At 40.0% G+C, this 23,077-nt stretch overlaps 1 protein-coding gene across 1 annotated transcript in view; it reads right to left on the reverse strand.

Moving 5' to 3' along the window:
- The window catches only part of LOC307016200 (RNA binding protein fox-1 homolog 1-like), a gene marked incomplete at both ends in the record, with an annotated part of 169,923 nt that overhangs the window by 125,943 nt on the left and 20,903 nt on the right, over positions 1 to 23,077 (reverse strand). Inside the window, 2 exon segments of the mRNA XM_079645243.1 lie at positions 18,735 to 18,745; positions 18,747 to 18,904. Of these exon segments, the coding sequence (XP_079501369.1) occupies positions 18,735 to 18,745; positions 18,747 to 18,904 (169 nt within the window).

Below are 23,077 nucleotides of genomic sequence, written 5' to 3' on the forward strand. Positions count from 1 at the left end.
GTGTATGCTGATTCGGCAGGTCTTGACTATTTTCCATATGTCACAAAATGGAGGATAAATTAATCATTGCCGTGGCAAGTGTCCCAGTCCTGTATGACTGTACTCTGTTCACCTATGTTAGAAATTAAAATCAATGTTTTAATGGGGAAATGTAGTTTAAACATGCCGTCAGTTTTAATGCTCTTTTATACTGAAAAACCAGAAGTTCTTGTGCACAAGCAGTTAAGCTTTTATTCTGAAAATCCTTCATCTCCGGTTAGCATTTAGCATGTGGCTAATATACGATTTCCTAAAGAGGTGAATTTAGTAGCGAAATGATATGGAGTGGTGCAAACCGAAGCCTACTAATTTAACACTACAACTATAGATGTCGAGATACTACCATGCTGAATATTAAATGAAGGTACAGTTTATTTGAATACATTATTGTTTACAGACGAGAGTAGCATGTGACAACATCCGGAATGACCGGAAACCAAACGAGCCGAGAAGTATTGTTTAGAGTATTGATTACAGCGTTTAGAATGTGTTAAATGAAAAGTGATGAAAGAGAATATGAGGAGAAACGGCGTGTTAAGCATATAATGAATGTGAAAAGAACCTATCCTCTGTTTAAATGCAATAACGGACATTGGAGACGAGGTGAGCCGGCTGGCGGGGAGGAGCCAGCAGAGGATGTATAAACAGCACCGGAGGAGAGATCCATTCTCTTCTCTTCCCTATCGAGGAGAGCCAGATCACAGCTGTTTGTCTGACCGAACAATATCATGCTTGTGTCCAACCCGCGCCTTTTTAAATTAAAGTACCCAATTGAACTTTCACAGAGACTCCATTTAGTCTCCTATTTTAAAGCTTCTCTCCTGGTCGGGAGAATAACAAACACAGTTAACAATCTGGTGAATTCCCTGACGTGATCTCGCTGACCGAGGAGAGAAAACCAACCGGCTGTTTCCTGGAGACGCTTGCAGCCATTCGACACACAAGAGCTCAAATCAATCGGTAAGAAGATGCCTGTTATGACAAAGATTCTTCACTAGTTAAACTAGGCAAAGTTAGATTTGTGTGTTTGATGGCAGCCGGCTGATCCTGAAAATAGCTGTGCATTTTAATGTTAAAACAACCCAAATTGATAAAATAATCACTCTAAAACCACGAGGCGTTGTTTTGTCACAAGCAGGGTGAGTTCACACTTTCTTTTGTTCCATTAACCCTGCATGCTATTAACCACGTGTGGGTGTTGAATGTTAAATATATAGTGTGTGGACATTGTACTTCGGATAGTCCTTGCTGCTTTCACATGGGTGTCTCTTGTTACGTTAATAGTTATTTAGCCTATGACGTAAGGGTATATAGCCCATTTGACGATTTTTTGTTAAGATCTGGAGACATAGCGAATCGGTTAAGGGCCGAGTAAGTGAAAACCAGCGGGGCATAGTGAATCAACTAAGGGTTAAGACCGAAGTCAGTGCTTTAAAGAAAGTCCTTTTCAAGAAAGGCTTGGTTAAGGTCTAAGCCTTTATCAGTGGTTAAAACTGTTCTGTTTAAAAAAAGATATTGTGGGTGGGTTACGGTAATCGGAGTTACAGCAGCAGTGCAGTAATAAGACGACGGTCTATTATCAGTGGCTGATAGGTCTCCATATTAGTCCCAGTTTGGCGTGTCCAAATAGCAACAGTTAACCATAGTCGACTATAAAGTCAAATATTACGTGAACAGGTTTATAGCTAGTGCGTAAGGGTTCCTAACTTTAAGTGATGATATTAATAAGATAAAGCCCATAGTCGACTATAAAGTCAAATATTACGTGAACAGGTTTATAGCTAGTGCGTAAGGGTTCCTAACTTTAAGTGATGATATCAATAAGATAAAGCCCATTTTTTTCATAGTAAGCTAGATAGAAATGTTGTTATTTTAAACTAAGTGTTTTTTTGGCTTGGATTTCAGGGTTTATAATACCACACCAGTGGTTTACTTTGTTACGGTTCCTTTAAAGATCACCTCGCCATTGTTTAAACTCCCACCTGAGAGCCGCATGGACAAATCTCTTTGTCTACAGGTCAGAGTGCGAAATAATCGGGTGCCATCTTGTTTACACCCCACATGTGGAAAAACAAAGACAGGGCAATCGCCATTTCGTGAAATGCAAATTCAATTTGCTCCTTTTGCTTTGAATTTGCATTTACACAGAGCATCCACCAATTAGAAGTAGCAGAGTAGAACATTTAGCAGACTATTTTTGTAATTATGAGAAGGATACAGATTACAAGTGATGTTGTTCCCCCACACAGAAAACTATTGTGTCCACACAACTAGTGAGGTCAAGATGTGACGGAGCGACAGAGACTGGCCCAACATTTTCCAGCCAGTACATAGATAGACCCCGTCAGAAGACCGGGGCTGTGTTTAAAGGGGAACTTCACTTATTCTTAGCCAGAAGTGTAGTTTTTAATCAAACAATTATGTGATTTATGGAGTCAGATTACATTTTTCTCATAAACACAATTTTATAATCGGTCTGAAGTGTCTGTTTTAAGGCATGAGCCGCAGATTAAATAACACAACACTGATGAAGAAGTTGTAGGGTTTTTACAACAGTTTCAAGAATCAGTCTTTATTTATTTATTCTTGAGTAACTTTACTGATTTATAGTGTAGTGCGTAAGGCAATATCTCATTTGAGTGAGGGGCACCAGCCCTTCATGCAGGTCACCCTCTGTGAGAATAGTTCATATTTTCCCTCCAGTTTGGAGAAGGATTATTTTATCATATGTTAGTTCAGCAGTGTCAACCAATCCTCTAATCCTAGAGTTATTGAGACGTATTAGCGACACCCGGGGTATTGTTTTTCGCAGCAACGATGATGCATAATACCATGACAAAAGCCATTATTGAAACAAGTAAACTATTAGAAGTGCTAATGGGAAATGTTTTGTGAATATGCATTTATGCCATCAGAAAGCCATACATCATATGATATTTTTGTACGCCTTGTGGGTACACGGAGAAGTTATATTTATTTAATGCAACGTTATGGGTTTTACATGTCCTGTTCAGAATAGGGTAATCATTGCAATATTAATTGAGCACTTTATGCTCAAAGGAGGGAGTGTCATGATTATACAGATATGTTGATTTCAGTGACGTAGTTAATAAATAATAACATGTAGTCAACAATAGGTCATAAAACAACAAGAGGTATGCCAAAGCTTGGGCCTTCTCCAAGGAGGGAGTGGTCCAGTTTTGGATATTAGACAAATAGAAGTGGATGAATATGTCAGAACTCTAAGTAATATTATGCAAGTTTTGTCTACACAGCAGGCTAGGAAAACTACAGAGATACCAGACGAGACACCAGAAGAGACTCCTGTTCGGCCAGGTGATTGGGTGAGGGTGAAGGTTCACAAAAGACAGTGGGCTGATCCCCGGTGGACGGAAGCGTGAAAAGTTGTAACAAACTTCACACGCGCTCCGGTTTAAAGGTAAAGAAAAAGGAGCAAATTGACACCACCTCACACATTGTCACCCTTCACTGGCAACTTCCAGAACATTATTGGGAGTTAGGACTGATTTGGCAGAGCTGGAACAAAACAATAAATAGAAATAAGATAAAGATAGAAACAGCTCAAAAGACAAATTGTCTATAGATTTTTATAGATTGTACATTAATGTGAAAACCTATTTTTTTGTTTTACATCTGAAAAAGAGTCCAATTTTTTGTATGTTATTTTTGGACTCATTATTTAAATTCTGTAACGGACACAACCAGGGATAAAATAGAGATGATGACGAGAACAAAGCCAAACCAATTGTGGGGTCCCCTAGGGATAAGAGTACACAGGCTACTAACCCAAAAGTACAGCTTTGTACGTACAAACTATATGAACAAAATTTCCTAGCAGACAGTGGCGACATTGCAGATATGTCCAGTCACCAAAGTTACTTATGTTCTAAATAACAGTGAGATTTAAAGTGATGGAGAAAATATGGAGACGTTCCTTTATAGTGTGTGAAATATGTGGTGCTTGAAACATCTAGGTATTTAAATGTATGGAAGAAAGTGGTTTCCTGAAAGTTAATTGGAGTAAACATGTTACAGTGGGTGAAAACAATGTTTAGGGATATGGTACAATTATTAGAAAACATTAACTGGGCTTAGATGACATTTAACATCAAAGAAAGATAGTATGGTTAGGAAAATATAGAGTGGGAAAGATCGGATTTATTTTACCTCAGTGTGTTAACTATAGATAATGCGTCCCGAGATCTCTCTCTCTATCTCTCCGCCTGTCAGAACGCTACGACCCCAACTTCCAAGCAGACAAAAGACCTCACCACGGAAGACTCCTCCTCCTCCATCGAACAGACAGAGAAGCAGAGCTGAACCATCTCCACCTGAGGAATCCAGAACTACAGGTGACATAAAAAGGCACACTCTCATCGGTCCCCCACAGGACATGAAGTTCCAAGCTGAGCCACAAGATTTGGACACAAGAGCAGAGTGTGGGACATGAGAGCAGAATACGCCCTCCATGCAACAAAGTAGAGACTGTAAAGGAGGAGATGAAAAGCAAAGCAGTTGGGCCACTGAAGAGAGTTACAGCGGAAGGATCCAAGCGCAGATGGACTGAGGAGAAGGTGGACGGAGAAGAGGACAGGACGGAGGAGTTGGCATGGTCCGGCAGAACGTGAGGGGGTCGTGGCTTGACAACCAGAGGGGGAGAGAAGGAAAACGGGAGTGAGTGAGTTTACACATAAACACACTTATTCAACAACGAGAAATACGTAAAGAAAAAGATTTATTAGCCATGAATTAATCAATTGGTGAATTTATAAAGAAAGAAAGAGGAAACTATTAAATAACCCTAAAAACACACTGAGGGTAGAACATATTATTCAATCTTTTCATCATATGAACAAATTATTCTTTTAAGAGTTTTTTTATTCATGTGTGAATTTGGGTAAGATTTAATTTGTTACTTTATTTGTATGGAAAATGTTAAAGGTAGAGCTAGTACCAAGCCAAAGATAGTGTTCCAATCTAGAGTATTGATTTCTCCATTGTAGCATGGTTATTACCTCAGGAGGGAAGATTAAGGTGGAAATAACAGTTGTTTTTTGTCCAAGATGTAGAGTTTTAAAAAGACAAAAGAGAGATTGCACATTTTAATTAAAAAAAACTAATATAATTAGGAGTAATACACGGGGGGCCTTGGATCACTCATTGTGATGGTGCATATTTTACAACAAATATCGTTCAGGGAGAAGGGGTCGCTCGATCCACCCTGCAGATGTTTTAAATCTTACTTGCAGCTTCAGATGGAGTATGAGTTTTAAAAGACAAGCGCCACCAGCTCCTAAAGGTCATCCATTCAATCAGTGATGACCTGACTTTTAGAGATGTTATTTAAAGGAGAAACATATCTGCCATAGGTGTAAATTCCTGAATTGAACTGCAAACCATTAATGAAATGACTTCTGTTTTAAAGTTCTTGTTAAAGGAGGGAGTAATTATCACATGCTCTAGCACCCAAGGTTCTGTTAAAGGGGTTAGCATAGCTATTTAAGTAGACAAGAATTGAAAATAAATTAGTATAATGCGTTATTGATATTCCACTGGTTCTCACACCATTTCAGGGACTTTATCACTGCATTAGAACAGACCACCCAAAGGTAATGAGAAGGAACTTTTAAGTGATGAAACTCTACAACTGTTGTAACTGACCAAAATCTTCTCCCAGAAATGACTGTCTAGAATGCCGTACCCCAGAGTAGAACGTACCGATTGATCACGACGGCCCCTTCTAGAGAACATATTACTTTCATACCTTAAATGGTATGAAAGGAGGGAGGGTACATTTCTCATGAGGAGACAGTTACAAATGCTAGCAGAACAAGACGACCAACCCCCGTATACAGATGTTGATGACAATGATGAGTTAGTTTAAATGATATGGATGTTCGGAGATGAGATTGATCAATGAATGTCCAGCTGATGTGATTCTTTACATTATGAAATCATGTGAAGAAGTGAGCAAAATAAAATGCTAAAATGGAGTGAATCCATTTCAATTTATTTTATACTATTCCAAGATAGTGTATTTTTATTTTCAATTTATTTTATACTATACCAAGATGGTCTATTTTATTTGACTTTACTATTTTATTGCTATTCTAAAATGGTTTATTTCTTTTCACTTTGTAAAAACAAGTGCCTTAACACTGAGCGTGGTATGAGAACGGTTTCTGTGAAAGGAGGGAGGAAGAAATGTTCTGATACCAAGCCATTGCTGCTATTTTGAAGAATGATATTGAATGTAAACACTAGAAGTTATGCACAAGGGAAAACTTTTATGTTTGAACACAGACAAGAATTTATTTTGTATTTTTGTAAAGCCGGCTGTAAAACCATTCCATTTGATTGTATGTTTGTTAATATGAGATATGTAATATGCAAAGTTCAGATGAAGAACATTGATTTCAGTATTATACACACCTTTTAGGTGTGTAAGGAGGGACTGTTAGAAATTAAAATCAATGTTTTAATGGGGAAATGTAGTTTAAACATGCCGTCAGTTTTAATGCTCTTTTATACTGAAAAACCAGAAATTCTTGTGCACAAGCAGTTAAGCTTTTATTCTGAAAATCCTTCATCTCCGGTTAGCATTTAGCATGTGGCTAATATACGATTTCCTAAAGAGGTGAATTTAGTAGCGAAATGATATGGAGTGGTGCAAACTGTTGGAGATTTGGAGGATGTTGAAAACCAACCTCGTCTCCGCGTGTCGTTTGATAAGCTGGGTGAATTCGTGAAAAAGGAAGGGATTAAGAAACACCAGAATACAAGTTAAACAATAATCTTGCTTTAATGATAAACAGTAACAACACAAAATACACATACAAACACAAAGACAAAGGAAGTACTTCCTGCTCTCTCTCTGTCCTACCCTCCTGGTCAGCCTGAAGAAAAAGAGGTCGAACCCCGGGAAAACACAGTGTTTCATACTAAAAACACACGTACTAAATATACGTAATACATGTTAATTACTTTCATATCAATAATAACGAGGAACACATTACCTATGCTCTTAAGCAGTATTAGAGATGCTTTTCAAATAGTCAAACTTCACACAGGCCCAATACAGAGAACCCACTCATTTGTCTTACAGCCTTTCCATTTGTTTGAGCTATTGTTCACATCTTTACTTCAATTAAAAAGGTTTCACATTGTATATTTCCAGCTTCCTTTACACATACTGTTATTATTAATACAAAGTAACCAACCACACACATCTATTGAAAACAAGTCGATTCCCCTGATAATTGACCTGCTGAAACTCTTCGGAATGCGCTCCCTCCCCCAACTCTCTCGTCCCTGTCATAAAAAACTGCTTCCATTTCATATAGAGTAATGAAAGATGTTTAAGCTAATTTCTCCACAATGTTTGTAGCCATTTAGTACCCACACATGAAAGAATAAGAACAGAGGTATAGTTGACCAGTAATCCTGTAGCACATATATTTTACTGCAATGAAAACACACACACATCTGCTACAAGATTGTGTAGCGCACACCCTTCTTTTACGAGGGAAACATTCCAGAGTTTCGGCACTATCTCCAAATAAGGGTGTCCCCTTCTCACCTCTCTCTCTATACACAAGGACTTCACCTCAATATATTGGGGGAGGGAAAAGATACTTTGTCCCTTCTAATTCAACACACATGAATATATATAAGGTGACATTAAAAGGAATATACCAGATTGAACTTTCCTGCCATACCACGTTACTTTAATCCTTCAAATAATTCAAATAATCCTTCAATTCCCCCTTTTTGGTCTCGCATTAACGAGACCAACACACATAAGACATTTGAAACAAAACTACTGTCCTTCTTTGATACTGTGTCTGTCCCCCTTCATTAAACCCTTGAGAACAGAAAACAACCTCCAATGACAGTGAAGGAACTATCAGAGTGAGAGCCTGAGTGCCAGAAAGCAGCATCCTTGCGTGTTGTTGAATCATCAGGCCCCCCCCCCCCCCCCCTCAGCGGAATACGCCAACAAGGGCAGCTGATAGGGAGGGGGAGATGCGGCCTTTCCTTCAAAGGTGGAACTGATTAATCTGATCAGAGAGAAGTAGACTCCTCTGCTGCCTCGAGAAGTCCCCCAGCCCGCTGACGCCTCCTTCCAAGTCGTCTGCTGTAGGGATGTCCGCGAGGTCCTTCTCCTCCAGTCCGCTGATGCCTGCTTCCAAGTCGTCTGCTGTAGGGATGTCCGCGTTGACGATAGCCAGGTCCATCCTGATGTCCTCCAAGGTCCTAGCCGGAGTGTTCCTCGCCGCACACTGGCTCCAGTAGTACCAGATGTCCCCCTTTGCTCCTCGGCGGACTGCATGAGATGTCCTCTGGGTCACTCTGTAGAGGCCGGAGAACCTGGAGTTGAGCCACGTAGGCCTCTTGACCTTCAGCCAGACGAACTCCGCTGTTTCGACCTCCTGCTCCTCGGGTCCCCCTTTTGGCGTCAGCAACCTGTGTGGAGAAATCTGATACCCACCCCTCAAGTCTACGCTCAGGGCTTCTGGGCCCTCAGGGGTTTGACCCACCACTGGTAGGCCGCTTCAGAATTCTAATACTTGGCCTGTGTCAACAAAATAAACCCCAACATCTTCAGGTGAACTAAATAACATATCTCAATAGCTCTGAATTCCTGACAAGCATCTGTGTTATTATAAATGAAATCCTTGAGATCCCATTTAAAATCTAAATATAATATGAACTGCTAACGTCTCTGGTAATGGAACACACTAATGTTATGGATTAAAAACAACTAAAATCATGATACTGACAAAGTGAATAATTTCCAGGCGAGACTGCTTCTACCTGTCACTGCTTGGATATTATCAAGCTGAAAAATGAATACAGAAATCCAACATACTGTCATCAAATGTCTTTCTATTATGACTTTAAATTAAATGTACATCCCCATAATGATCTAAACAGTCTATGGCTTTTACTTCTTTACCAGGCTAGTTACAAGATGTTGTCTAAATTAAATTATATCTCATTACATTACTATGTTTTAACTTAGCTGTAATATGTTCTTTCTACATTTCAAACCTCAGTTACTTTAATACCTGTTGAAATATTACAAAATTGTTTTCATTATCACAGTTCACCTTCTCATTCTCATTCTGGAATTACCTCTCTCAGTAGCCCCTTGGCCACTGATTCTGCATCTGTGTTACCTGTTATAACTCAATCAATATTAGAAACATGTCAACATTAATCAAACATTATCTTATCCCCAGATATGGAGCAGGTTAAATCTAAAACTGTCAATCAATGGTCAGATTGAACATCTGAGTTGGGGCGGCAAGTTTCTTCCAGTCCCTAAATGAAAAAATCCCACACTCCCCCTTTTTACACATGTAAACATGTGTAATACAATTCTGTATGGGAAGAAAACCTTCAGGTAACCAGTGGTTATAAGAAAATACCAAACATCATTCACAAAAGTATATCCATCATTTTTCACAGTAAACACTCCAGGGAAAATAAGTGTTAATTTCCAGCTGGCAGTCCTAAAAGAAACAGAATCTTTAGATTTTAGTTTGAGTTTTACATTTGCAAACCGCCAACTCCTGTTGGAATTAGAAACAGGTCACATGTGCGTTTTTCCAAATGTGTGGAATTGTAGGAAACCTGTGTTTCCCATGGAGCTCCAAAATAATGTATTAGTCCAAAGACATGCTCGGTTAGTTATTGTTTTAGAATCATGCAGTTACACTGATCACATGCAGAAATTCATTCACACCCACACTGTCAGGTTGTAAAGTCAAGTTTGGTCAGCCCCAGAGTCAGTCATTGATAGTGCTTTTTTCAAGTCACACTGTCAGTCAGGGTCAAAGGTCATTTGGTCTCAGTTTCATTGGCCATGTGTCGTGCTCTGCAGAGACTTTAATATTCTACTAGCTTGAGTTGTACTAGTGACATCATTGTGTTGATGTCAACCAATGCAACAAAGTTTTTCTCGTGTTCGCAGCACCATTTTCTTCAGATGTTTAACAAACAAATGATCAATACACTTTATTAATATACCGCCCCTAGGAAACACAATAACAAATGTTCTGACAAATGTTCATGCAAGGCATTCTTAAGTGAACCTGCAGAAAACGGCCTTTTGAATTAATATTCCAAATTAATCAATAATAATAATAATAATTCATTTTATCAATTTGTTTACCCTTAGAAGTGAACATACCTCATAATGTTACATCAGGATGTTAAACTAAGCTTTGGCCAAATCAATCATTATTACTGTTCCAGATCTAACTGGAGGTTGAACAAACAACATCTTTTTTTTTTTTTTTTTTTTTTTTGTTTACATCATGTAAACCACTAACATATTTTCCAATTTCAGCATCAGCCTTGTTACTCTCAAATTACATCCTAAATAGGAATATTAGGAATGAAACAAATATTTAATCTCCAGAAATGTTCTTAACAAATAGAGAGTAATGCCATCTTTCTATCTAGTGAATAACCAACATATTTAAAAAATGTCAGATATACAAAAATAAGCCTAAATACTCTTTTACTATCAAAGTCTAAAGCTAGACCTAAGCTGAACAGTTTTGGTAATGGAAAATGTAATCTAGAAAAAAACAAAACTGGACCTGTGTTCTTGTGTGTTCTTCAAAATACATTAGTAAATACCTTGTGAAGTATTCACAATATAACTAATCCTCTCTAGGATATGAAATCCATTCATCTTTAACCAGATACTATTTCCCTATTTATTTTTAGTTCATGATAATAATGGTATAACGTCCACACGTTTACCCATAGCTAGTCACTATGTCAAGATTATCATGTGTGACATAATAATCAGATGTCTTGTTTGCCAAACAAGGATATTAAACCTTAACCCTTTCAGCATTCCAGACCATCATTAAACAATCAGCCTCCCTTCTTAAACACTAAGCATACCGTTCTACACCACCTTCTGATAAACTCTTGCACAGTTATGCTGTAAAATCATTGCATGATTTCTTCAGAGTCTGAACAGACTGAGACCAGCCTGTCTCAAGATCTTGTCATATTGAGAACAGTCAATGATTCATTGTCCTCTTCAGCTGTAGTCAGTGGCAGGGCCCCCAAAAAGCTAGAACCGGCCCTGGTCAGTGGGCTCCAAGGAAACTCTCTCTGGCATTGGGATGTCCTGAGGGGGAAGGGACCTCTGGATCAATGTGATACAATCAGCAGACACACGTTGTCCTCTGTGCCGCAGAAATCCCCCAAAACTGCAGTACCTCTTCACACCACTGTTGCCTTGACAACGAGGCACAAGCAAACTGTGAAACCCTCCTCTGAGATGTGTTCTTTGCACAGTTCTTCTGTTTGCAATGAGCAACTTTTCACCAACACCCTGATTCAGAGTACAACCCAAAGGTGGCGCACAACTATCCAATGCTGCTGTAATCACAGCAAATCAGCTACTGAGAAAAACTCAATGTAAATCTCTCCCCCAGCGGGTGACAAAATAAAACAGCTGAGTGTCTATATGGTCAGGAATGCTGAAACATGTGAATGTTAAACCCATTAATGGTAACAGTCTTCCTATTCTTCATTACTTCAGTTCTTAGTTAATAGGCAAAACAAAAACTTTTCTTAACCACTATAGATTCATCTTTAATCTTCTTGCTTATTCTATTCTTTTCAAATTGTTTATCTAAGTTGTGTGTTACAAGCATGGTTAGATTTGTAACAGAATACAAAACTAACTGTATCCAGCGCTATATATTTAAAACAAGTAATCTGACTACAGTTATTGAATATATTTTGGAACACTTAAAGGAATTATTACAAAATGTAATCTTTATTATTACTAAAGCTGAAACCTAAATAAATCATCACGGAACATTTTTCTGTCCTTATTACTTAATTGTTTTAATAAAAACTAAAAGCATTGTGAAAACTCCCATTTTTGAGAACATCTCTCAACACTTTTATTCCATCTAAGCACGAATGTTTATGACAAACTCGTCCTATTAATCCCAAACGGTCTTTAATGGTATCAATTGTGAACATTTCTTAATATTAATTGTAAATGCAACGTACGTTCTCTTTAGAACAAAGACAGGATAGTTGCAGCTGAAACTGGTTAATAGCAATGTTCTGTTAACCTAGATAAGCCTGTTGTTCTTATATCTAGTAAATATATTCTTATTTCATGTTACTCACAAAACAATATGACATTTTCCAGAATAGTAGTAACTCTATATAACCTGTACTCTCTCTATACTTCTTCAAACCGTCTCATTTCTCCTGTCTTTCTGTCTCACTGCGCCCTGCAGCTGCCTCCGCTCCAGCCCCTCACAAATCACCCCTTTGTGAAACTGTGTGAGATGGCTGGAGCAAAACCTCGTGCAGGACCTCTGTCATGCTTAAACATGAATAGATTCTCTCTGACTGACACATTTACAAAAACATTATTTTTACTGTCTACTTCTTCTTCATAAACTAAAAAACACCATTGTGGTGAATCATTTACGTTTTCCGTTTCCTATCTACTTTAAACAACCCTCAACTGAGAGTAACTGTATATGATAACAACTCCTAAATAACCTCTCAATATATATATTTCTTCCAATGAGTTCGTTATTTCATGTCTAACAAATGTTCCTCTTTCCATGTCGTATTCTAGATGGAAAAATCCACCTATCATATTTAATTTGAATAAAACCTTAACTTTAATGTACTTCATATTCTCAGTAAATCTCTTTTTACTTTCCCCTAAGGTTACTGTATGTAACATAATTTTCCTTGAAGTATAATTAAGTACAATCCTTAGTTAATGACAAATACTATGAAATTCACAACGCAATGCAACGGTATCAATCAGTTCTCAAAGACTATATTTAAATAACAGCAAATCATTGTTTATTAATTTCAATATATCTACCACTTCAAATCACACCTTGATCTGTTCATTTTCTATGTATTTCAGTCCAACTTCAGATCACTAGAGACAAAAGCAAGCAGACACCCTCAGGGCCGCTGCTGCTCTCGAGAGGAAAAAGGGTGGGGGGAACTCTCACAGACAAATACTGACAACCCCTTCTCTCTCCCCCGCTGTAGCTCTCAGCCTCTCCTTTGGAAAAGGGGGCTTCTTTCAACAATTAACACTTCTGCTATCCTTTTATTCAATTTTTCTGCTCGAACCCACTGTCCTCGTAAGCTCTTAACTCACGCTCCTGTCGTTAAAATTCTCCTTTCATTATGACTTCGTATCTATTCATCTGACTTAGGCTATTTCTGTTACCAGTCAATATTCACAGACTTCATATCTATTGATCTGACTTACTGTCCTTGTTACCAGTAAATATTCACAACACACCAAAGGATATAGTGAGGCCCGGTCACTTCAGAATGACTTTCTGAAGTTTGCGTTACTCTCCTTTGGATCACTTATAACAAATAACTCATCTCCAGCCCCGTCGAGCTGTGGATTCGTTATTTTGGGTCAGTCTTATATGGAGACTTAATACAACCAACTGACTACTCTAGACAGTCTAACTGTGGGGACTCAATACCGCCACTTTCAAGCCAGGGACTTTAATACCCTTCTGGCCCGTTAGGAACCTAATATCCTATTTCAACTGTGGGGACTCAATACCGCCACTTTCAAGCCCGGGACTTCAATACCCTTCTGGCCTGTCGGAACTCGATATCCGATTTTAACTGTGGGGACTCTATACCGCCACTTTCAAGCCCAGGACTTCAATACCCTTCTGGCCTGTCGGAACTCGATATCCGATTTTAACTGTGGGGACTCTTATACCTCCACTTTCAAGCCAGGGACTTTAATACCCTTCTGGCCTGCCGGAACTCAATATCCGGTTTTAACAACTAAAACACGCATTTGCATTGTTACTATAAAAAACACTGTAAACTTCGTCTGACAACCCTAAAATTTGGAATATGGTCAAATCACAGATTTCGAATTAAACTGGCATCTGTTTACCTGTTATTGTCAGAGCTCTGTTGTTAGTTGTCAGAAGAAGCCGAGATGTTTAGCCCTGGACTATTCCGTCCGCTTGCTGCTGGTGGTCTCTTCCCCGAAAACACCCCACTCAGAAACGTCGGGTCACCATTTGTTGGAGATTTGGAGGATGTTGAAAACCAACCTCGTCTCCGCGTGTCGTTTGATAAGCTGGGTGAATTCGTGAAAAAGGAAGGGATTAAGAAACACCAGAATACAAGTTAAACAATAATCTTGCTTTAATGATAAACATTTACAACACAAAATACACATACAAACACAAAGACAAAGGAAGTACTTCCTGCTCTCTCTCTGTCCTACCCTCCTGGTCAGCCTGAAGAAAAAGAGGTCGAACCCCGGGAAAACACAGTGTTTCATACTAAAAACACAGGAGGGGGTGTGTGCGGGCTTTCCCCCCGAGGTCATCTTATTGGCAGAGACCAACACATGGCCTGTCGCACCCAATCAGTGCGACACAGCAGAAGAAACCTCGTTCACATCTTGTAGCCAGCCCACACCCCTTTTATGGCCCTTTGTCCCTGGGTCCATCTTCCCCCCTTCAGGTTACCACACACAAGTTAAAAGTATGTTTCAAGATATAGTTGTTATAGTTGGCTAAATATACGTAATACATGTTAATTACTTTCATATCAATAATAACGAGGAACACATTACCTATGCTCTTAAGCAGTATTAGAGATGCTTTTCAAATAGTCAAACTTCACACAGGCCCAATACAGAGAATCCACTCATTTGTCTTACAGCCTTTCCATTTGTTTGAGCTATTGTTCACATCTTTACTTCAATTAAAAAGGTTTCACATTGTATATTTCCAGCTTCCTTTACACATACTGTTATTATTAATACAAAGTAACCAACCACACACATCTATTGAAAACAAGTCGATTCCCCTGATAATTGACCTGCTGAAACTCTTCGGAATGCGCTCCCTCCCCCAACTCTCTCGTCCCTGTCATAAAAAACTGCTTCCATTTCATATAGAGTAATGAAAGATGTTTAAGCTAATTTCTCCACAATGTTTGTAGCCATTTAGTACCCACACATGAAAGAATAAGAACAGAGGTATAGTTGACCAGTAATCCTGTAGCACATATATTTTACTGCAATGAAAACACACACACACATCTGCTACAAGATTGTGTAGCGCACACCCTTCTTTTACGAGGGAAACATTCCAGAGTTTCGGCACTATCTCCAAATAAGGGTGTCCCCTTCTCACCTCTCTCTCTATACACAAGGACTTCACCTCAATATATTGGGGGAGGGAAAAGATACTTTGTCCCTTCTAATTCAACACACATGAATATATATAAGGTGACATTAAAAGGGAATATACCAGATTGAACTTTCCTGCCATACCACGTTACTTTAATCCTTCAAATAATTCAAATAATCCTTCAAAACCGAAGCCTACTGATTTAACACTACAACTAAAGATGTCGAGATACTACCATGCTGAATATTAAATGAAGGTACAGTTTATTTGAATACATTATTGTTTACAGACGAGAGTAGCATGTGACAACATCCGGAATGACCGGAAACCAAACGAGCCGAGAAGTATTGTTTAGAGTATTGATTACAGCGTTTAGAATGTGTTAAATGAAAAGTGATGAAAGAGAATATGAGGAGAAACGGCGTGTTAAGCATATATTGAATGTGAAAAGAACCTATCCTCTGTTTAAATGCAATAACGGACATTGGAGACGAGGTGAGCCGGCTGGCGGGGAGGAGCCAGCAGAGGATGTATAAACAGCACCGGAGGAGAGATCCATTCTCTTCTCTTCCCTATCGAGGAGAGCCAGATCACAGCTGTTTGTCTGACTGAACAATATCATGCTTGTGTCCAACCCGCGCCTTTTTAAATTAAAGTACCCAATTGAACTTTCACAGAGACTCCATTTAGTCTCCTATTTTAAAGCTTCTCTCCTGGTCGGGAGAATAACGAACACAGTTAACACCTACCGGGACCTAAACCGGAGGAACCAGGCATGGCGGGAGGTGGCAGAGACAGTTGGTGAAACTGGTAGGTTTTCACCTGTTTGGGGAGTTTATATCCAGTTTACTTCGTTTTAACATTGAATGGACAGGATTTGTATGCCGGGGGCAGGAGATTCCTGGGAGATTCCTGATTGGTTGTTGGTCGCCTTGGGCGCGAGAAATCGCCAAGCCTCAGACACGCCCAGCTTCAAGATTTGTTGATGCCTGTAGTGTAGACGGGCCGTTACACTCTCTCCCAGCCCTGTGTACTTCTCTGCACTGAGCCAGTTGCTCAAACAGACAAGCCTGTTTATATTTGTCGGCGAAATGCCGCTCCTCTGTCTTCATAACAGTCAAAGCATGAGACTGAAGTTCCCACAAGGGTCAAAATAATGCGCTGTGATGTGCAGTCGACACGTTGGATGCGATCCGAATGAGCCACCGCCACCCATTTAGCTATCGCTGTTGAAAGCTGCTCGTAGACGCCGTGTCCAGGCCTCTCCCCGGCAAACTTTCAAGCGTGGTCTGCCGCAAGTGAGCGGCTGGAGCGGGGCTGTCAGCATCAGCTGTGTGCTTGGCTTGCTGTTTAAAACACCTTTTTTTGTATCCATATCTCTCGCTATAATCTGCCACCATCCAACTAACAACAACAACAACAACAACGTCAAGCCTTTGGGCTCTGAAACTACGGGGCGGGCCGACGACAAATACACATGCGTTAATCGCACGTTAAAATAATTAGTGGTGTTATTAACGCGTTAACTTGACAGTCCTAATATATGCTAACATTTTTCTTCAGATGTAATGTAACTAAGAAATTATATATTTTCTTAGAATGACTAAATAAAGGGTGTAAAAGGAAAAAATTATTCATTTTAAAATGAATAACATATATATTTTTGTTTAATTGAGGTCAGCTATTGACAAGGATGCTTGTAATTTACATGTGTTGCCAATTCCTGTGGTGTCCTCAGTCACAAGAAATGTATGTTTCCATTCCTCTTTGTGAAGGTACATTTTGAATTTGCATGCAGAAAATATTATATTGTCAAAACCATCTTTACGCTTGACGATAAAAGAGAAGGTGGAAAGACTATGTATGTTAAAAGTCAACTTCATATGAATACAATTCATATCAGTGTTGTTTAGCACCAGCAGAAATGCAAAGCATTATGAATTGTTTTGTTAGGCTTAGGCAATGAAACCAAATGTTTTCCCTGTGAATATCAATTAAAATGTTGTGTGACAGTGCAGAGGAAACAAGCTAACTGATGACTGGAGCTGTTTTAAGTTTGTTATATTCACAAAGTCAGTTTATTTTATCTTGATATGTTTTCTCCTGCTGTTTATCACCATGAACCAACTCCTAATATTCACATCACAGTAGAAAATAAAAACACAATAAATCACACTTTCTTTTGCCAAATTCTGGAAATCACTGCATTCAAAAATAAAGCTTCCTATTGTGAGCAGAACAAAAATCTGCTTCCATTCCTGAATAGATTCCCAGCCAGCCTCCTTAGTGTCCATTTGCTTGCAGTCATAAAGAGCAAAATAAAAATAAAAACAGAATAATGGCAAATCAGATCTGACTGCCCACAATGCACTGCTCTGCTTGGCTCGTCTCCAGGGCGGTCAGTCATGGAGGGTCGGCCAGAGCTGCTGCCGGGATAGGAAGATGCTTTTATTTATTTTGTGGCACTGGGAAATAGTTTAGTGGCCAGAGTCCTATCGAGAACCCGGAAGGACCCCAAAGTGTTATGTTAGAAATATATAGTACGTGTCCCCAGCACATAGAAACTGCTAGACACTAACTCACATTTGTTTGCACATTTAGCAAATATTGCACTAATTAGCATGAATTACCGTTAATGGGGAGTCAATTTCTGACATTTTCAGTATCATACATTTCTGTTTTAACTAGAAAAATGCTAATATTTGTACTTGATATTTAGGGTCGATTTGTAAGATTTAGGGGACCGGATCATTTTGTCGCCTAAATTACACAAATAATTGTCCACAGTAGAGATAATAATCTTCATCTTGTGCTCTCTATATCCAATGACATTGCTCATTGAAATCAAAATATGGCCACTTTCCAGTTTAAACTACAATTTGACTTCCTGAACATGTCAGAAATGGATTCAGCCTCCTCAAAAACACCCAAGAGCATTCCAAAATTGTCCAAATCGGACATGTCATCGTTTTACTTTTTTTTACATATCTATAATGCCATTCATTTTAATAACGCAACTTATGCTAATCGTGCAAATTGCCCAGCAAGTTAGCATCCGGTAGTTTCTATGTGCTGGGGACCCGTAGGCTACTATACATTCCTAACATAAAGCTTTGGTGTACTCAACATTTCAGGGTGCACTATGTTGGCAATAGACTAAACTGGAAAAGTGGTCCCAAAGTAAAGGACCACCCTACATGAACACAGCCTCTTCCAATGACACCAGAATACGAGGCCGAATCATTTCCCATGAGTCCGTGCAGAGGCACATGTCTGGGAACATGCCTGTTGGCTGCTTCAGCATGCTGTTGGAGTTGGGGGGGGGGGGGGGGGGGTTATCGCTGTGTGGCGCGGCAGACATGCATCGCACCGCTGACTCTGCCATTGGATAAAGAACGGACAGAGGGAGAAAGCCAAAAGGAGAACATGACAACAGGAGCAGGAAGCAATGCTCACCCTCCGTACGCTTGGATTTGGGGGGGGGGGAGCAGCCGCCCTGAATGTGTTGTACACGGTCCGTCCTCGACCTCTTAGGTGGGCTCCTCTGTACGCTGCTGCTGCACTAGCTGCTGGGTAGGAGAAACCTGGTACTGGAGGCAGAGGACAGAAGAATATGAACACGGACCCTGAGGTCACCAAGACCCCAAAACATTCCTGCTAAAAGCTCAAAGTTGGAAGGGGCCTTTATTGCCATATGCAGCTACAGTGTAGATATGCAAATACAAACTTAATTCACAGGCTCCTCCAACAATTGCAATAATGCAACGTAAATATATTGTATGTAAGACATTAAACTATTACATTTTCTTTTTAAATAACGCAAAAAGAAACTGCAGGATAATTTAACTATATGCAAATTAAATAGAATAAGATGAGCTAAAAAAGGACGTCAAATTGAATGCTGAACAGTGAAATAAAAGACGTGTTATTGTAATAATAGATGAATATATGAGATGCAAACAGATGTTATTTAGTAGTGACATTCACATGATACGCAATGAAAACAGACAGTTTATTTCTATGGTTACAAACTCTGCTTGTAATGTTCATACAGCAGATATTTGCGTGTCAAAGGTTAGTGGCAATTGAGGTCTAAGTTATAATAGTTTGAACTTTGAGCAACACTTTGGAGCGATGCACAACACTGAGGCTAATACTGTTGGTCAGCTTTTGGTCTTTCTATTCATACTGTAACAACATGTTTATTCTTATTTAATTGTTGAATTTTGTATTCATATTTATTCTGTCTACAGTGTCTGTATTATACTGTCTATATAGTATACTGTCTACCTGCTATAGTGTATTCAATTTCTATCCTGCTATTTATTATTTATATACCACTATAAACTGTTCAATTATATCTCTCAGATGTATATTTATATTATATTGGACATTACGTTGCACTTTACTGCTCCTTTTGCACTTCTGGTTAGATGCTAACTGCATTTTGTTTTCTTAGTACTTGTACTGCAATGACATTAAAGTTGAATCTGATATAATCTAATCCAAAAAGGCTGTTTACCTGTATTTTACATTAACATTTGGATTATGTAAAGAAGGTGTTCTGCTGTTTGCAGTTGTGGAAACAGAATGTGAGCAGAAAGACAGAATAAAGAGAGAGTGGAGCTATTGCTGTGGTTTGGTTATTAGCTTATCATTCATCTTAATTGGGGATGACTGACGCAAAGCTTAATTTGAGAACTGGGGTGAGTGAAGGTGGAGAAGGAGATGGAGGTGCCATAGCCATGCCTAATTATACATATCTTCAAAAAGGAGATCTAATAAAATGCTAATAGATACAGTGAATCATTCATTGACCTGATGAAAATGGAAGGTTTGAGCCAAAGGATAAGAGTTTCTCAAAGAGAGACAAGGAGAGGAGAGAGGCTGGTAATTGTTCCAATTCATCTTTTGTCACCTTGACCTCAGGGACGAGTGGCCTGGCTCCCCTTAAAGTCTGATGACCCCCCCTCACTTAGTTCCTGGATGCCGTGGGGAGCTTCTCTGTGTGTCACCTGGAAGGAGGGCCGCCAAATCCCTCATGAGATGGCTGCTGTATACACTTTAATTGTGGAATGAGCAAGCCCCCTGTCCACCATTATCTTTAAATAGGACAGAATAGAGCCCAACATACAGGATAGAGGCTCTAGACTCCTTTCTTCACACCACCGATGGAATCCCAACCACTTCGGCCTGTAACCGGCTGTGGTGGGTCCTGCTCTTGCTGCCTGGATAGTCTGAATAACCTTGTCAGACAGTCCAACCCGTCTCAGCCGGTCCTTCTCAGGAGCCAAGCCTGGAGAGGTTGTCCCAGAGTGGGTAACGACCCTATTGCACCTGCTTCCTGAGACAAAGCCCCCTAGACCTGAGGAACCGTCCAGGGCTGGCCCACCATTATCTGTGTCACATCCATATACCACGGAGCCGAGCTGCGACCTGGGGCTACCAGGATGACAGCCAATCGTTCTCGTCTCACCTAGGAGGGGTAAAATGAGACGCAGCGGTGGAAAGGCGTTAAGCAGTATCTTGGCCATGGCTCGTGTGCAAATGCGTCCACCCCCAAGGGTGGATTGTCCTGCCAAGCCAGGAAAAACCATAGGGTACAGTGGCTGTTGCGCCGGTTGGCGAACAGGTCCACCTCCGCTTTCCCGAACTGGGCCCAGATCTGCTTCACCACCTCCGGGTGAAACATCCATTCATCTGGCAGGGGCCCGCCTCTCGACATGAGGTCGGCCCCCCTGTTCTCCAGCCCCGGGATGTGGAGGGCCTTCAGAGACAACACATTCTCTGCTCAACAAGGCGGCGGAGCGGACTACGCCCTGCCTGTTGATGTATGCCACTGTGGTGCGGTTGTCGCTCCTCACCAGCACATGTTTGCCCTGTAGTAAGGGAAATTTCCACATTATTGACCGAGCTAACATGGGATTTCTCCGGCAATTGTATGACTATCCTCTCAATCAAATTGAGACGTCCACTTGGTATGCAAATTCACGCAAATTCTCCAGCCAGTGGCAGGTTACTCACAACGGGAAAGCATCCCTCCATGAACCTGAGCAGCTACTTGAAGATGTTATGGGCTGATGCTGGGCTTACAGGGGACATCACCTAAACCAGGGGTGGCCAACCAGTCAGAGATTAAGAGCCACATTTTGTCTATGTTACTGCAAAGAGCCACATCAAACACACAGTCACTGATACCGCTTGTTTCAGTTTTTTGTTTTCTGGAGACAAGATTTCAACCACGTCACTGATGCATTTTTGTGGCATTGGGATATATATTTTTTAAATCCTCTGGAGCAGAGAGAGGAGCTGTGGATTATTGTTATTGATTAATGCATCAGTGTTTCTTAGGGTCAAAAACAATAAACTCACAACTTAAAATGAAAGCGTTTAGTTTATTTAATAAAAGAGCACATGTTCAATGTGAAAAGTGACAGTAGTTATATATTATTTGCAATTTGGTGCTATATATTTATATATATATATATATATATATATATATATATATATATATATCTATATATATATTTAAATATATATATATTTAAAAAAAATATATATATATTATTTAAACACTTTCAATTTCAGGGGGGGGCGCGGGGCTCAGTTGGCGGAGCGCAGCGCCCCTCCAAGACAATGGTAAGGGAAACACTGGATAATGTTTAATCAACGATAGGTTTCCCCCCCCCCCCCCCCTCAAAGGTGATTGGTTCACTGCATCGCAGATATTATTGTGATTGGCTCTTGGGCCACATCAAAATTAGACGCGCTGTCATCCTCTCATACTGACACCACACATACACACGTAGAGCTGGGACGAAAGTAACATGGGACGAAAATAACAGAGAGATTTTATCCAACCCCACACAACTTTGACCGGCCAAATTACGTCAGAATTACCAGCATTCAATACCTACTAAATATCAGGTTTAACTGTCAGGAGTAGTGTTGTCACGATACCAACATTTTGGTTTCGATACCAAGACAAGAATTCCGATTATTTTTCGAAACAGTCTTAAATGTAATTATTGTGCTTTATTTCACACCAGAACCATAACTATAACACAAACTTTTAAACAATGAGAACAATAAATAAAATAAATGACAAGAATTTGTATTAAATAAAATTCAAAACATTTCTTACAGACAGGCCTCGTGGTGTCCGTCGGCTTGCCCTCACTGTCAGAGGTATAGCTAAAATACATCAAAATTTCGCTTCTGGCGTCTTTTTTGTCAACAAGCCGAGGCGCAACAGCAGTTGCACTCCCACTTGCAGGCATGCTTCTCGTTTTCTCACATGCTCTGGCAGCTAGCGCGTGCACGAGAGAGGGGAGGGACTTAGAGCGTGCTTGAGAGGGGCGGGACTGTAGGCACGGCTGCTGCAGTGCAGGGAGTGGAAGCAGAGCGCTGAACACACACGCCTCTTATTAAAACAGCGCTTTCTCACCGGAGTACTTTCCCCCGTCATTCTTAAAGTACCATACTAATGAAACGGAGGAATAGTAACGTTTTTAACGGCAGGGTATCGCGGTATACCTTTCAAGTATCGGTACACCGTGCAACACTAGTCAGGAGTCAGTGTCTCTCCCCCAAACTCACACATATAAAATTCGATATGAACTGAAGAGCCGCATGAAACTAGGCAAAGAGCCGCATGCGGATCGAGAGCCGCGGGTTGGCCACCCCTGACCTACACCGTCCTGCGCACTGCCCTCTGTGACAATATGAGTTGAATACACACTATTGTCTGTTGTGGGGGGGTTGCATGTGAACATTTACCTGTAACTAATTGGGCTTGT

This window comes from Notothenia rossii (genome assembly GCF_949606895.1).
Source record: "Notothenia rossii genome assembly, chromosome: 8".
Lineage (NCBI taxonomy): Eukaryota > Metazoa > Chordata > Actinopteri > Perciformes > Nototheniidae > Notothenia > Notothenia rossii.